This window comes from Choloepus didactylus, chromosome 2 (genome assembly GCF_015220235.1).
Source record: "Choloepus didactylus isolate mChoDid1 chromosome 2, mChoDid1.pri, whole genome shotgun sequence".
Lineage (NCBI taxonomy): Eukaryota > Metazoa > Chordata > Mammalia > Pilosa > Megalonychidae > Choloepus > Choloepus didactylus.
The window spans coordinates 59,652,361-59,666,712 of record NC_051308.1 but is presented as its reverse complement, the minus strand read 5'-3'; the positions used below and the strand labels follow the sequence as shown (position 1 = coordinate 59,666,712).

General features: G+C 52.7%; 2 protein-coding genes across 5 annotated transcripts in view; one reads left to right on the top strand and one right to left on the bottom strand.

Annotated features, from left to right (window-relative positions):
• Window positions 1-6,757, top strand: part of LOC119511719 (maestro heat-like repeat-containing protein family member 7) — a 39,259-nt gene extending 32,502 nt beyond the window's left edge. Inside the window, exons 20-24 of the mRNA XM_037806231.1 lie at window positions 768-926; window positions 1,859-1,960; window positions 5,056-5,158; window positions 5,718-5,777; window positions 6,525-6,757. Of these exons, the coding sequence (XP_037662159.1) occupies window positions 768-926; window positions 1,859-1,960; window positions 5,056-5,158; window positions 5,718-5,777; window positions 6,525-6,757 (657 nt within the window). The remainder of the gene's footprint in view (window positions 1-767; window positions 927-1,858; window positions 1,961-5,055; window positions 5,159-5,717; window positions 5,778-6,524) is intronic.
• Window positions 6,758-10,063: 3,306 nt separating this feature from the next.
• Window positions 10,064-14,352, bottom strand: part of KIF21B (kinesin family member 21B) — a 48,280-nt gene continuing 43,991 nt past the window's right edge. For all 4 annotated transcript variants that reach the window (XR_005215126.1, XR_005215127.1, XM_037825068.1 and 1 more), the window contains one exon: window positions 10,064-14,294. Coding sequence is in view for 2 of the 4 variants with exons in the window: in XM_037825068.1 (XP_037680996.1) it covers window positions 14,240-14,294 (55 nt within the window). In the remaining 2 variants the exon portion in view is untranslated. The remainder of the gene's footprint in view (window positions 14,295-14,352) is intronic.

Genomic DNA, 14,352 nt, shown 5'->3' with positions numbered 1-14,352 from the left:
GGAAGTTGGGGAGAATTATCTCAAAAGTCCCATCTATCTTGAATATGATCCCAATTCTTCCATGGGGCTGATTGTTTATGTCCTCTTGCATAATGGCTGTAAAAGGGGTGAATCAGAGTGAGAAAAGAGATGACGAGCAACGGAGGGTCATGATCTGTGGAATCAAAGAGAACTGGGTGGGGGAGGGAGCAAGTGTAGACGGGAGTCGTGGTTAGTGGGGGTGGAGCTCGGGGCACCTGTCCCTGGGGGGCTTAGTTTACCAGAGCTGCCGCTACAATTACCAAACAATGGTTGGCTTCGACAACAGGCATTTGTAGTCCACGATTTCAGAGGCATGAAGTCCAAAGTCAAGGTGTTAACGGGACCCCGCTTCCTCCCTGGGCTTCCTGGGATTGCATCTCTGCCTCTTGGTCACGTGGCCACCTCTCTCTCCTTGTGTCTGCTCTTCCGGTCTCCATTGACTTCTGGTTTCTGGTTCCTCCGTGTGACTTCCTCTGACTTCTGGCTTCCAGTGTCTTCTCTTCATAAGGCCTCCGGTAATATGGATTAAGACCCACTCTCATTCAGTTGGCCACACCTTAACCAATAATATCTTCAAAAGGTCCTATTTACAAATAAGTTCACACCCACAGGAACATGGATTAGGATTAAGAACATCTTGTCATTGGGGGTAGGTTATTCAGTCTACCACTATGGATGACTGTGTACACAAGGACAGAGGCATCTTCCCCATGTGTGTGCTTGTGTGTGTGTGTCCTTTCACCCAGGAGTCAGAGCATCTGCGCCTCTCAGCCTTTGAGATCTATGAAAGAATCCTGGCCAAGACAAAGAGGAAGATTCTTGTGTTCCCCTTGAAGCACCAGGTCCTCAACTTGATAGTCCTCCTCGTGTTCCACCTGAAGGATGAGAATGTCAACGTGGCTCAGGTGAGAGGCCAGCTGGGCGCCTGGTATGTGGCACCCTGTTCTCCTGGGGGGCAAATGCTGACAGTTAGAGGTGAGGCCACAGCAGGGGATTGGAAGATGCTGAAGGAGCCAGCATCTGGCCCTGGAGAGTTTCAGTAAGACACTAGGGATGACCAGATGTCTGCACCAGGTTTTTCTCGAGCTCCTGGCTCCATCCAGCTGCCACTGACACACAGTGGAATATTATGGGTATGAAAACCCTGAGGAGGCAAACCCTGTGGTCCAGCACCAGTTCTTCTCTCTGATTCTCTGCCATTGGTTTCAGTGGGCTTCTTTACAAGCTGCTCTTTGCACATTCCCACGCCACTGGACAGAGATAGTGTTCCCTGAGCAGGGAAGCTGCAGTTGGTGGCAGAAGAGAGAGGGCCTGAAACTGGCCCATGTTCTGGAATGGACGGGTCCAGCTCCGAGCCCAGAGGGGTCTTGGGAATATGAACTGCAGCTGAGGAAAGTTACACTTGCAAACTGGCCAAGTCAGTTTCCAACAGGACACCCAGCATCCACTGAACTAGCTACTTTGCCATCCCTGAGACCTCTGACGGGAACATTTAAGGATGCTACTGAATAAGCAATTGCATTGGAATATTATCTTTGTGGGGGTGGGAGACCTTGGTGCGGGGTGGTGGATGAGGCTATGAAGGGGATAGTTTCATTCTTCTGGGTCTCAGTGTGCGACCGCAGCAACTGGCAAAATCATGACTGTAATTTTTAACTTCTTATTAGATAACGTTAAACTGCCTTCTCCTAACCCCCGATCACTCTTGCTTCACTGGACTCTCCCGTCCTACAGAGGCTGAACTTGCTGCTGCTTGCCTCCCTCCCTTGGGCCCCTCCACATCTCTTCCCAGCCCCGTTCCCATGACTCCTCATGCCGAGCCTTCCTGTCTCTGCAGATCTGCCGGTCCGCCCTCTGCCACACCGCCAACATACTGGGCTGGTCGAGGCTCAAAGTGGTATTTGCTGAGAAAGATGAATGGACAATCCTCAGTGCCCTGGTAGGCTGGCAGCTTACTTACCATTCTGTTCCTGCACAAGGGAGGGCAGGGGACCCGGCAGCCTGAGTAATTTTTTCTGCAGCTTCTGGGGTTTGCATCAGCAGTAGCAAAAGTTCAACAATTGGATACTCACTGAGCCTCTACTTTGTGCACAGCACCTAGACATGGTTCCTGCCCTCCCATGGCTTACTGTCTAAGTTGAGAAGCTAGGCACACAAGTAGAGAGTTTCAGAATACCTTGGTAAGGGCTAAAAGAGTGGAATCTACTTCAAAGTAAAATGGAGGGTTGCTCAGCCTATCTGGGAGTTGAAGGAGGGCTTCCTGGAGGTGGTGTCATTTGATGGAAAGCAAAGAGAAGGGATCTGGAATTGAGGCTGAGCTTTCACTCTGTAATGGGGACTTGGTGCATTTCCTCTTACATAATTTGATCCTCACAACCACCCTGAGAAATAAGGTCAGAAAAGCCTGCTGTGTGAGGAACGATACATGACTTGGAATCAGCAGAGCAGGAGCAGAAAACTCAAATGCCTACAAGGCTCTGCAGAGAACGTTAATCAAGGAACAGACTGGGTGGGTCCTGAGAACTGAAGACCTCGTGATCTAAGACAGCAATTTCCCACCTCTGAGACTCAAGGCACCCTTGCTGTAATTTAGAACACCCCTTTACTACCCTAAAGTATAATTCACAGAAAATATAATTTGCCTATGCATATTTCCAAAATAAATAAATATAATGCCCCAACTCCAATAAAAAGGAGAAATGGAAGGAAAGTAATTTATAATAAAATATGTGTAAATATAGGCAATTAATTTATGTAAATACTTGGGGCCAGATATGCATCATGAAATAGTTGGCTCCTTGTCCCTCTATGTGGAATCACTGTGTTTGGGTCCATTCCAAATGCAAAACACAGGATTGTTGCATTGGGGACTCAAAAACCATAAGCAGTGTTGCTGGTGGTGATATGACTTCCAAAGTGATAAAAATTTTTGATGGAGTTCAGTACCAAATGAAGTACAGTCTTTCTTTGATTTACAGGGTAGATGCACTACTAGAAAATTCAGTGTATTTAAACTATGCAAAAGTGTTAGAGAGAGAGAGAGAGAGAGAGAGAGGAAGAGAGAGAGAGAGTTAAGTTCTAGGCACAGATAATTAAAAGCAGGTTTTTGATTGACATGAATATGCAACAGGCATTTGAAAATGGTGCACCCCCCTCATCATTTTGACAACACAAAATACACCACCACCACCACCACCCCTAGTTCCATAACTCCCCCCTGGGGACTGAACAGCCCTTGGTTGAGAATCAATTGTTTGTATGAAAGAAAGTGGACTCAATGTTTCTAGAGCCTCCCACTTTTTAAGAGAAGCAGGAAACCCTGATTTTAGGTGAAATTGCCCACATTTATATTGGCAAATAATTTACAATTTTTAAAACATTGTGTCTCAACCAAACTAAAAATCCTGCAGGCTGGTTTTGGCTCATGGACTGCCAGCATGCAGCTTCCACGCGAGAGCACAAGGCTGGAAGCGAGAGGCTGGGCCCCGGGGTGAGAAGGAGGCTTTGGTCAGTCAGGAGCAGGGCTCAACACTTTAGGCAACAGGAGCCCCTGAAGTATTTTAAGCAAGGGGATTACGTGGCTAGATAGCTGTGCATTTTAGACAGATCACATTGGCTACATATCAGAGGACAAATTCACAGGGACAGAACTGGAGCCTGCTCCTGAGAGGGCCCAGGGAGAGAAGACAAAGTCATGAAGACAAACCCACGTGGATGAGTGCTCATGTCAGAAATATAGAAAGGAGGAGGAGGAATGGAGGGGAAGATAGTGACTCAATTTTTGTATGTGTCGAGTTTGTAAAGTTTGTAGGAACTCCTGGTGGATCTATTCAGTTGAAAGTTAGATATATATATCTAAGATATATGTCTTGGAGAACAGGGCTGTGCTAGAGATGTGGGTTTGTGAACAACGAGCACACAGTGCAATGGGCATGCTCATCAAAAGGAATCATGTAGAAAGAGAAGTGTATGAGTCAAGATTGGGAAATGTTAGTTCCAAGAGACTAGAAAAGAAAATCAGACAAAGAAGTAGAAGGAGAGCAAGAAGAGAGTAGGGTCATGGTCACCAAGGAAGGAAGGATGTGGTTTCAAAAAGCATGAATGGTCAAAGTGTAATTGTAGCATGAGTTTAGGAGGGTAAGACTGAAGAGTGCCCAGTGGATTTGGATTCTGGAAGCCACTGGTGACCTTCACCAGATCAGAGTCAGTGGGATGGTGGAAAGAGGAGACCATGCTGCAAGAACCCAAAGGTTTCTCAGGCTAACTTTGAAAGATGGGGAAATGAGGAGGTGGCCTGGGCTTAGCCTCACCTACACTTCCAACCATAGCAGCATCACATCCATTGGTTAGATGTTGGGCCAGCTAGAATTTGTATTTGAAGAAAAGATTCTGTTGCCAAAAAAAGTTCAAAAACCACAGACATGGCCTTCTCTTTTAAGAACTTCGACTGTGGAATGAAAAAGAGTGGGATATTAGCTAGAAAGGAAATGCAGGAGATGGAATTAGGGTGGTGTGGTCTTTGCAAAAGGAAGGACACACCATCCTCTGAGCCTTCAGAAGGATGTAGAAGTGGATGCATTCCCTGGGGGATGAATAAAGGTATTAAAACACTTCATTGCATGTGGCACTGCAAGGAACTGTTTAAACAGAATGGTTATAGACCTAACTGGTTCTTTTGCAGTCTAAAGCAGAGATTGATGATTTTAAGCCAAGATGTAAATCAACAATAAGGTGTTTGCATCTCTAGTGTTTGGAGTAAGAGAAAAAATGTGTGAGCCAAAGATTGGGGAAATCTGTGGGAGTTCCCAACTGGGTCAAGGCCAGAGAAAGTGATCACTGCGGCTTGTTCAATCCAGAAAGGCTTTGTGGAGGAAATACAGATTTCAGGAGCTGGGGTGTAAGAGGATGGAGACTTAGAATGTCTTGACAGACTTTTGCACTGAGAAGATGACTCCAGTCTGGTCTCCAGGTTGTCTGAAGGGACAGATGAACTGGCAATTGGATCCTTCCCTAATCTAATACTTCTTCTTACAGCTGGAGCAGGAAACAAACAAAGCTCTCTGGTTTCTGAAACAGTCTGTGGGGTTCTTCAAGAGTCCGCAGGCCCCCATTCGCCAAGTAGCAGTGTGGTTTGCAGGTGTGGCCTTCCCTCTGCTTGAAGCTACTGTGTCCTTGCCCTAAACCGAGGACCTGTCACATCTGGATGTAGAGGGCCCCGTGGCATTACGTTAGAGGGTGGGGGGGGGGCCATCTCCACCTGCTCCGCTCCCCTACAGAAAGCTCCTGAGTTGAGCTGCACAACCTTCCCACCCCAGAATGGTCCGGGACCCAGGAGTCCAGGCCACCAGCCAGAGCCGGGGCTCCGAAGGGCAGGGCACGAGGGGCATGGGTGCCATCCTGTGGCAAAGCAGACTCTTTTCCCTCGTCACTAAAGGGAAAAGCCTCTTTGGAGCAGAGGACATCTGCTCCTTCACCCAGCCCGCTTTGCTTCGGTCCCTTCACAGTGGCAGGAGAAATATTTTAGAGCCTGAGGGGAAAGCCCAGACCTGAGGCTGGAGGCCAAGGCCAGGTGTGGGGAGGGTAAGGCAGACAAAGGAAGGGAATGGTGAGTGGTTGGGGGAAGGGACAGGATGTGCAGCCAGTGCCCCACTGGCCCTTTGTGGGGGCCACTGAGGGGCCACGGTGTGCCCCCACAGGCCAGATTATCCAGGTCCTGGATGTGGAAGATCCCAGTGAAGTTGAGGAAGCATACACAGGTGAGCAGCTACTCTATCTTTCAGGGATACCAGCGTGGTGGGGAAGACTCAAAAGCGAGGAAAAATGTGCAGATGAAAAATGATGATCTAGAGGGCGTGAAGAGGGAGGCTCATCTCCAAGGCATTAGGTTTGGGGGAGCTGGTCAGAGCCCTCCTGCCTGCCGTGCTCACTCATCCACCCCCGTGCTCATCGGGCTCAAGGCCCTTCCTCAGCCAGGATGGTTCCTTGGACTCTTTACCGGAGGGACATCCAACTTTTCCTTAGTTGGGCAACACAGGGTTCCTAAGCTCCGTCCTCCTGGAACCCCTACCCCCACCCCGAACTAAATCCATGCAGTCTCCACTCATCCAATTTAGACACATCCTCCTCCCACATTCTCCTCCCTTCTCCATCTTGCCTCTCTCAAAGCACCACACTCCCGACACTTTGGAGGTCGCTGGTTTCCCACGTGCTGGGAGAATTCCTGGCTGCAGCTCTCTTCTGAAGTTAAAGGACTTCGCTCAGGCCATCCTATGGGAAAGAGGAGGGCAGAGCCGGGGAGGGGAAAGTGGAGGGATGACCGAAGGGGTTGGCAGTGGATGTGGCCTGAGGACCAGCCCAGCCTTGGGTCTCCCTGAGCCAGTGGCAGGCATGCGCTTTTGCTTGTAATTGAGCAATGTGGACTCCCAGAAAAAAACTCTTGCTCATGTTTTAAAGCTGCCAGTCCCTGCCCCATGGCCATGTACCTTTCCCCACAGTCACCTGAGGTGCCTCCCACAGGGCCCAGAACCTCCTGCCCAGCCCGGCAGCCTTGCTCTGTGCCAAGCACCACAGCCGTGTCTGTGTTACAGCCCTGAGGTACATGAGGAAAGACCCCGACCCCACGATCAGCTGCCTGGCCACGCAGATCTTCTACGTCCTGGAAGCCAAGGAGAAATTGCTGGCCAGCTTCTCAACCTCCTGCTTCTGCAGAAGGAGGCTGCGAAAGCACTACTTCTGAGCCTGTATCCTTGGGCACCCACTGGGGCAGATGAGACTGTGACAACTGGGCTTGAGCCCCATACTAGAAACCCTTTTAATAAAAGGAGAAAGCATGAGCTTTTGTGAAAGTGGGCATTTCCTTGTTTTTCCAGTTGAGTCAATTCCTGATGGGCCCTGTGGGGTAGACCCATCCCTTGCGTGCCGCCTTCTCTGTGGCAGACATCTGGCTCCAGGCTGACCTCACCATGCACTGCCCCTCCACGCCCCCTTCCGCCCGGCATGGTCTGAGGTCAGAGCGTGCAGATTCTCTTGAACATCAGCTTGAACTACTAATCTGAGGAAATTAATGTCGGAACCCATGATGTCATCTGGAATCCAGCTGCACTGGGCAGGGTTCTTGGTGGTAAACAACAGAGTCCACTCCGGTTAGTTTAAGCAGGGAGGTGATTTATTAAGGGGTATTAGAGGGCTCACAAAATATCCCAGAAGATCAGAAAGTCTGGATACCACATAGCCAGGACCAGAGCTGCTCTGTAGAAACACCACTGTGGCTGCCCCTTGGTGCAGCTCAAACCACAGCCCAAGTGACAACACTCAGCCTGGATACCAGAAGCTCAGCTGCTGCTCCTCCGAAAAGCCGATGTTTTCTCCCTAACCTTGAGAGGTGAACTGGGTCGGTGCCTACCAGTTCACACTGCTCCTGTTGGAATCCATCTTGCCAGGGTCCTTCTGACCAAGACCCTGGAGGCAATCTCAGGGTCTGTGTGAACTCCTTGGCTGCTCTCACTGCAACCCTTCCCCCCAACACCAGCCAGGGGGTCTCCTATGACCTCCAGTCCACCAGGCCCTAGGCAGAGCTCTGAGGGAAGGACGATAGCCAAACATCCTAAAAAAGTGGCCTCCCCATGGGCATCCCTGGTCTGACTCAGACAGAGCACTGGCCCCAGGAAGCTTGCTGGCTCCCGCCCTGCAGTGCCCACCTCTGCAACCTGCTCCCAAGCCCCCCTACATGAGCCCCCTCTGTAGTGGCCTCGCTCCTCACAGCATTATCTCAGCCTGGGCCCAGCAGCTGAAGTCACTTGGTCATGCTTGAAAACAAACCGCAAAAGCACAGTTAAAGCCCCTGCTGATCTCTGGATTGGTAGAAGGCCTTTCTCACCCACTCCCGCTGGCCTGTCCTCTGTCCCACGTCAGCTGCCACCAGCTGCCACCAGACCCAAATCAGCTGAATCTGGTACAGATGGAGGTGCGTGAGAACATCCCAGGACTCGAGAGCAATCTCATGGCCTGTCCCTTGCTCCCCAAAAGGTGATCTTGCTTTGCTACAAGCAATGATAAAAGTAGTTCTTACTAAAAACCCATTTGCTGGTCAAGTGCTCTGGTATACGACCCACTTCAGATACTGTTCTGAAGGCTCCACAAATCACCCCTCTCACCTTGGTCAAGTAACGATCACTATGGGAAGAGACTGAGAGGGGAGTAATGGATTCCAGGGCCGTCTGCCCCTACAACCTTGGCCAACTCTTCGGCTTCTCTGGTCCTTGGTTCCCTACACCTTTACGTTGAGCCGGTTGGAAAAACTTTAAGATGCCACCCAGCTCTGACAACAAATGGCTCTCATCAAATTCTGAGACGAGCCATTTCCTTAGGTCTGGGGAAAGCTGCCCTAGAGCTTCTATCCTCAATGGTGTTTTTCTTTTGGCAATCTTGTTTCCCAATTTGTCTATAATGAGCAGATAATTATCTTATAATCTGTAAAACAGCCACACTCCACATCCATAAAAATCAGTGTCCCTAACCCAGGCGTCCTGCTAACCCCTGCTCCCTAGGGGCCCTCATTCTGAGTGTCTGAGCCTCCTTAAGACACCCAGTGACCCATGCTTGTAAAAACCACCTTTGCCGCAAATCCTCCGGGGAAAGGGAGCGGGGGAGCGGGAAGGGGCACCAGCGCTGGACTCTGCCCCTGGGCCAGCCCCGGTTCACCAGCTCCTCTGCCCTGTTCTGGTTTCACCAGCGAGCCCCTCCCGGCCTGTATGGGCCCTGCCCGGTTGTCACTTCCTGCAGTGCAGGCAGCAGTGGCTCTGTGGGGAGCAAGGGTGGGGTGAGACCGGGCAGGGGCCGGGCAGGGGCCAGGCGGGGCGGGTGGCATGGGGTGGGTCCCACTCAGTCAGCCAAAAACAACTGCCCTCAAGAAGCCACCTGCTTCCCAGGACAGGGAGTGCTCTGCCTGTTGGGGGTGGGGGTGGGGAGGGCAACTTTGCCAACGTGGCCCCCTCAGTGGCTCAGGGGCCCCCCTCCATCTCCAAGACCCCTCTGCTTGAGGACCAGAAGCCTCTTGGGAGGGAGGAAACTTCCCTCTGGAAGCTTCCCTCCTCCCAACCCATGATGGCGTCTGCCTCCCACAGACTCCAGGAACTCACAGGCTGGATTATCTGTCAACAGCCTTAGGCCTAGATAAGCAGCAGGGACCTGGTAGCTTGACAAAGCAGCTTGTCTTACCTTTGGAAAACAGAGCAAAGAGAGACCTATTGTCTTAATAATAAAAGAAAAAACAAAAAACACACACACAAAAAACACACCAAAAGTAAAGCTTTACAAAATGGTAAATGGTCTTGGCTGGTGATGAAGGTGTGGATTCTCCCTCAGGGGCCTTTATCCCCAGGGTTTGGGCCAGAATCTCCTGGAGGTGATGGTATGATTTATGGTTATCAAAAGGCAGTATGGATTTTGAAAGACTGAAGAGCACTGCTCTAGAAAAAACGAGAGCTGTTTTCCCATATTAACAATTCTCTTCGTGAGGGGCAAGAGAAGGAAATGCAACTGGTATGCACCCCACACAGCCTCTTCCAGGCCCCGGAGAAGGCACACCACACGCTAGGGAAAGAAAATGGGAGCTGTGGCTGGGTGGGTCTGGGTTCCAATCCTGACTCTGTCCTGACAAGCTGCGGTCCTGGGCAAATCCCTTCCTCTCTGAGCCGCCTCTCACTTCACAAAATGGGAACCCTGCCACCTGTCACACAGGGCAGTGAAGGTCCACTGAACAATCCCCAAAACAGTGCCTGGAATGCAGTAGGTGCTCAATAAATGGCAGTGCCCTCCCTTCCAGCTGCTGCACTCGCCCCAGCAGGCAACATGTGGAGTCTGGAGACCTCAACACTCTCAAAGCCCTGCTTCCTATTTGAGGAGGCTCCAAACTCATGATCCAGGAAGTTCTCAGCAGGCTGGGTCCAGCCCCACAGCCTGCCTCACCCAGAACCACCCACCCCCCACCCCAACGAGGGCCACCGGCCAAAGGTCAGCAGCCCTCAGGCGCCACACCTCCACATACAAGGGCCATTCGGGTTTTATTTATGACAACTTCTTAGAACACACACATCCGATCTAGGAACAGAAATATACAGCATGAGGCTTAAATAACTTTCATACACTATGTACAGTCATCAGCAAAGGTACAAAACATATATACACCTTGTGCTAGTCACATTGTGGAGGAGCGCAGGAGCCCATTAAAACCCTGCAGCCTGGGCAGGGGGTGGGCAGGGATAGCTAGAAAAGAGCTGGTGGGCAGGGCGGGGCCCAATTCACGTCAGGGGTCTTCTTTGACCCTCTGTCCTTCATGCAGTAGTCCCCACCTTCACACTCCTGCAAAATCCTCAGGACACGGGTTCAAAGAACTAGAGCGTGGAGTGGGTTGAGGGCTCATCTGAATGCTGAGGATGGGGGGCGGGGACAGAACAAAGATGTCAGGGAAGAAACAGAACTTTCCCTGCAGTCTGTCCTTGCACGTGAAAGGGCATCGAAAGATCTGGGAGCCAGGAGAGGAGGGCCAGGCCCAGGAAGGCCTGTGGGGGACACTGGCCAAGCCCTGGCTCCTGAGCCTGCACCAGGCGCCTGTGCCACAGGAAGAGAGCAGCAAGCAGCTTCCTGTCTGGGATGGCAAAGGGCAGACACCACAGGTTCAGGCCACGCAGTGGGAAGGCAGCACTGCTCCTGCAGGGCAGGCCGTGCCCACAACACAATAGCAAACACATGGGGCACTGGCAGGGTCTGAACAACCAAGAAGACTGTGCCGCACCTAGCCCAGACTTCATCAGGGGATGTCCCAAGAGCTGGGGCGGGCTCTGTGGATGGGAAAGAACAGGACAAAGAGACTTTACATTCCCTGGCTTCCCAGCAGCCGCCTGCCTGGGGCTCTACCACGGCAGGCGGCATGAGAACGTCCTAGCCACTCGGTGTCTTCCCCACAGTGGTTTTGTGCTTTAAACTGCCCTCTGCCCAAGCTACCAGGCCGCAGGCGGGACATCTGAGGGAGGAGGGTTTCCTAGGCCCAAGCTGGGGTCAGGGTGGGGAGGTGGGGGCACCGCTCCCAGATCCACAGCTGTCCCCTCCCAAAGGGCTGAGGATGGCATCCTGACCCTCAGAGGCTTGGGTGTGCCAGCCTCTGCCTCACGGCCTTCCCTCCTTCCTTGGAAATCTCCAAAGGCAACTCCAGGTGCTACTGTGGAGAATTCAGGCTGCCATGGAGGAGTCAGTCATGCAAATAAAAGCCAACACTGATCGGGTAATTCTGAGAACTGGCCCGTGGCACAGGTCTGTGCTGAGGGAGCCTGAGGGCAGCGGGGATGGAAGACGTGTTCCATCTCAGGAGCTTGCCGGTTAGCTTAAAGAGCATTCACAGAGGGCTCAGCCCAGGAGACAGGGACCCTGGGTCCAAGCTCTAGGAGCAATTAAAAAAATTAAAAAACTGTTTAAGGCCTGGGGCCCAGCCTAGGCTCTTGTCATTTAAAGATTTGGGGTATGGGGTCTAGACGTCTCCACTCCTGGGCCCACAGAATACAGAAGTGGCTCAGCCTGCAGGGACCAGCCTCAAGTCTTAGGATGGGTACAGGGGGGTAAGCAGCAGATGACAAGTCCCAGTATTAGGAAAAGCCACAGGCCAAGCCCTCCAGCTGATCCAAGAGAGAGTAGCCCCCCACCACACCCCAGGCACGGGTGTCCCCAGTCTAATTTTGGACAGAGTCAACCTGGGAGGGGCCTCCAGGGCCAGGTCTGCCCAGGCCTCCTGCTGCAAACCCCACCATTGTGCTCACTCATAACCATTTTGTGCTTCCAACACTCATGATGCTTGTGCAAGGTGTGGAGCTGGGGTCTGCACCTAATCATGTACCTGGGACCCCCCGAAGGAATGGGTAGAGTGCAACACTCTCAGAGTACAGCTCAGAGCGGCTCAGTGATGGCAGGCTCAGCACTTCTGAAGGACTTCAAGTTTCCACGTCAATGACACTTGCCAGGACAGTAGAGCCAGCTTTGCCATGAGGTCACTGACCCATCAGAAACAGCAGAAATGGGCAATGACAGTGAGCACCTCTTGGAGACCACAGGATCACATCTCGTGCAGTTGCAGTTCAGTCCCCCCAGGCTGGGGAGGGAGAGCAAAGCCTCACGTGCTTCTACAATTTGTCAGCAGTCATGTTGACGGATTCTTTCCTACAGGTAGTAAGGGCGAAGCTTTCTGTCCAGGTGGGGAGGGAAGTGAAAGGGGAGAGACGTAGTCACTTCTGAGAGGCAAAGGGAGTTTCCCAGCACCCAGGGCTGGCTGGAGGCAGAGGGATTTCCAGTCACCAAAGGCAGCCTTGTCCCAGCTTCAGGACACCAGCACTTGCTGCAAAGCAACTCCCAGACTTCAACAGCACATCCAGCAGGACCCCTGGCCAGCAGGACAGCCTTCTCAGCCTCCAGGGCAGGACCTCGGAGAGTATGGGGCAGGAGGGCAGGAGGACAAGCCTTCCTCAGTCCTCAGCAGGTTTTCTCTTTTTCGCAGCTCAGACGGCTTCCTCTGATGCACCGGGGCCTGACCCCTCCCACATGAAGGCCACACAGAGCAGACTTAAACCGTCCTGGCCAAAGAGGGAGGGGAGCCAAGGACCAAGACAGAAATACAGATCCATCTTCACAAGGTCTAAAACTCACCCCGTCCTCTTAACGGAGCTGGGGCTCCTGGCTCCCAGGCTGAGGTCAGGAAGCATAAGACCAGTTAAGCAACGGAAAAGCAAAATGTGGACAGGCTGAGGGGCAAAACCTGCCCTCCCAAGCTCCGTTCCGGTAAATGCAGAGTTCCCCCAACAGGGGGCGCATGAACACAGATTTAACACCCTCTCTGTAAGTCAGCCCCAGGGAAAGGAGAAACTCAATTCTCTCTTCACCACTAATTTGCTAAAGGGAGGGCCCCTGGCCCCAGGCCAGTTTTAAGGCTTGAGAATGTGTCTCCTGAATAACCAGAGAGAAAGAAGCTGGTGAAGCTATGTCTGGTTAAAAACTCCCTGTCCCAATTGGGGAGTGGGTGGTGAACGATGTGGGTGCACTGGGGGTGGTGGTGGTGGTGGTGGTGGTGGTATGGGGCCTCTTCTAGTCGTCACAGTCCAACAAGCTGCTTCCTATGCGATGTACACGGGGGCTCTGGGCAGGGACGCTCCCTGGCCCCTGCCTTGGGGGGTAGAGAGGCTGGCAGACACGAGACCCCGAGAGCGAGAAGACACATGTGGCGCCGTGGGCATGGCTGGTGTAAGGCTGCCCGGCGTGGGTGCCAGGCCCCGGAACGGAGGACGGCATGGAAGCATCAGGCAGTCTAGAGGCCGGGGATGCGCTAGAAGGGTCCCCGGGGTGGGGCTGGGGGGCAACATCAGGGACAGGCCAGAGCTGCAAAGAGTCAATGGGGGCATTTCCCTCCTCTGCAAAGCAAACAGAGGCGGCGCTGGAGGGCCCGGGGAGGGGATGTCCTTTGGGATTTCTTAGTCCCCAGGGGCAGAGGGAAAGAACACGTGGGAAGAAACTTCAAGTCCGTTTCCAGGAGGCAAGAGCAAAAATAAAATAAAAATAATAAAAATAATAAATTAAATAACTGAATTATTTCTGACCATCTCCCCAAAGGAATCTTTCCTGCAGCTGTACCTCGGCCCTGTCGGAAGAGTGAGCTTGGGGCCTCAGGGAATTGCTGGGGCCAACCGGACTGGCTATTGGTGGCCACAGATTTAGGGCCCAGCTGCCTGCATCTGGTTTCCATGGTTACCTGAGGACTATCTGTTTTGGGCTCAGAGGCAGAGGTGGTGGCTCCAGAGGTGGGGCTGGGAGATGGGGGGAGGGTGGCCGGCTCACCAGAGAGGCCAAGGCAGGCAGGGCCGGCTCAGCAGGAGAAAAGGCGGCCAGTCGGGGAGAGAGGCCACAGGACTTTTGGGGAGAAATGAGAGGGGAAAATGCCCTTTGGCTTCACAGCTTAATTTCCTTCCCAACCTCTCTCGCCAAGATGCCACCCAAGAGGCAGGGGAGGGAACGAGGGAACGGCATCCGTGGGAAGGAGGGAGAGTGGGAGAGGGGCCACCTCCCTTGCCCACACCCTCTGTGCCCAGGGCAGCTGGCCCTGTCTGGCCTGGACCACAGCTTCCCTTCCGTGTCATCCAGGCTGCCGGGGGCCGAGGGTCCGGGGGGCATCCCTTTGACCTCACCCCTAGGGTGGGCCACCAGGTAACCGCCGTGCACTCCAGAACTTCACCGTCAGGTCGCTGGGGTGGGGGACAGAGAGGGGCCTGGTCAGCTCTTGAAGTGTGCCCGGCTGGCTGC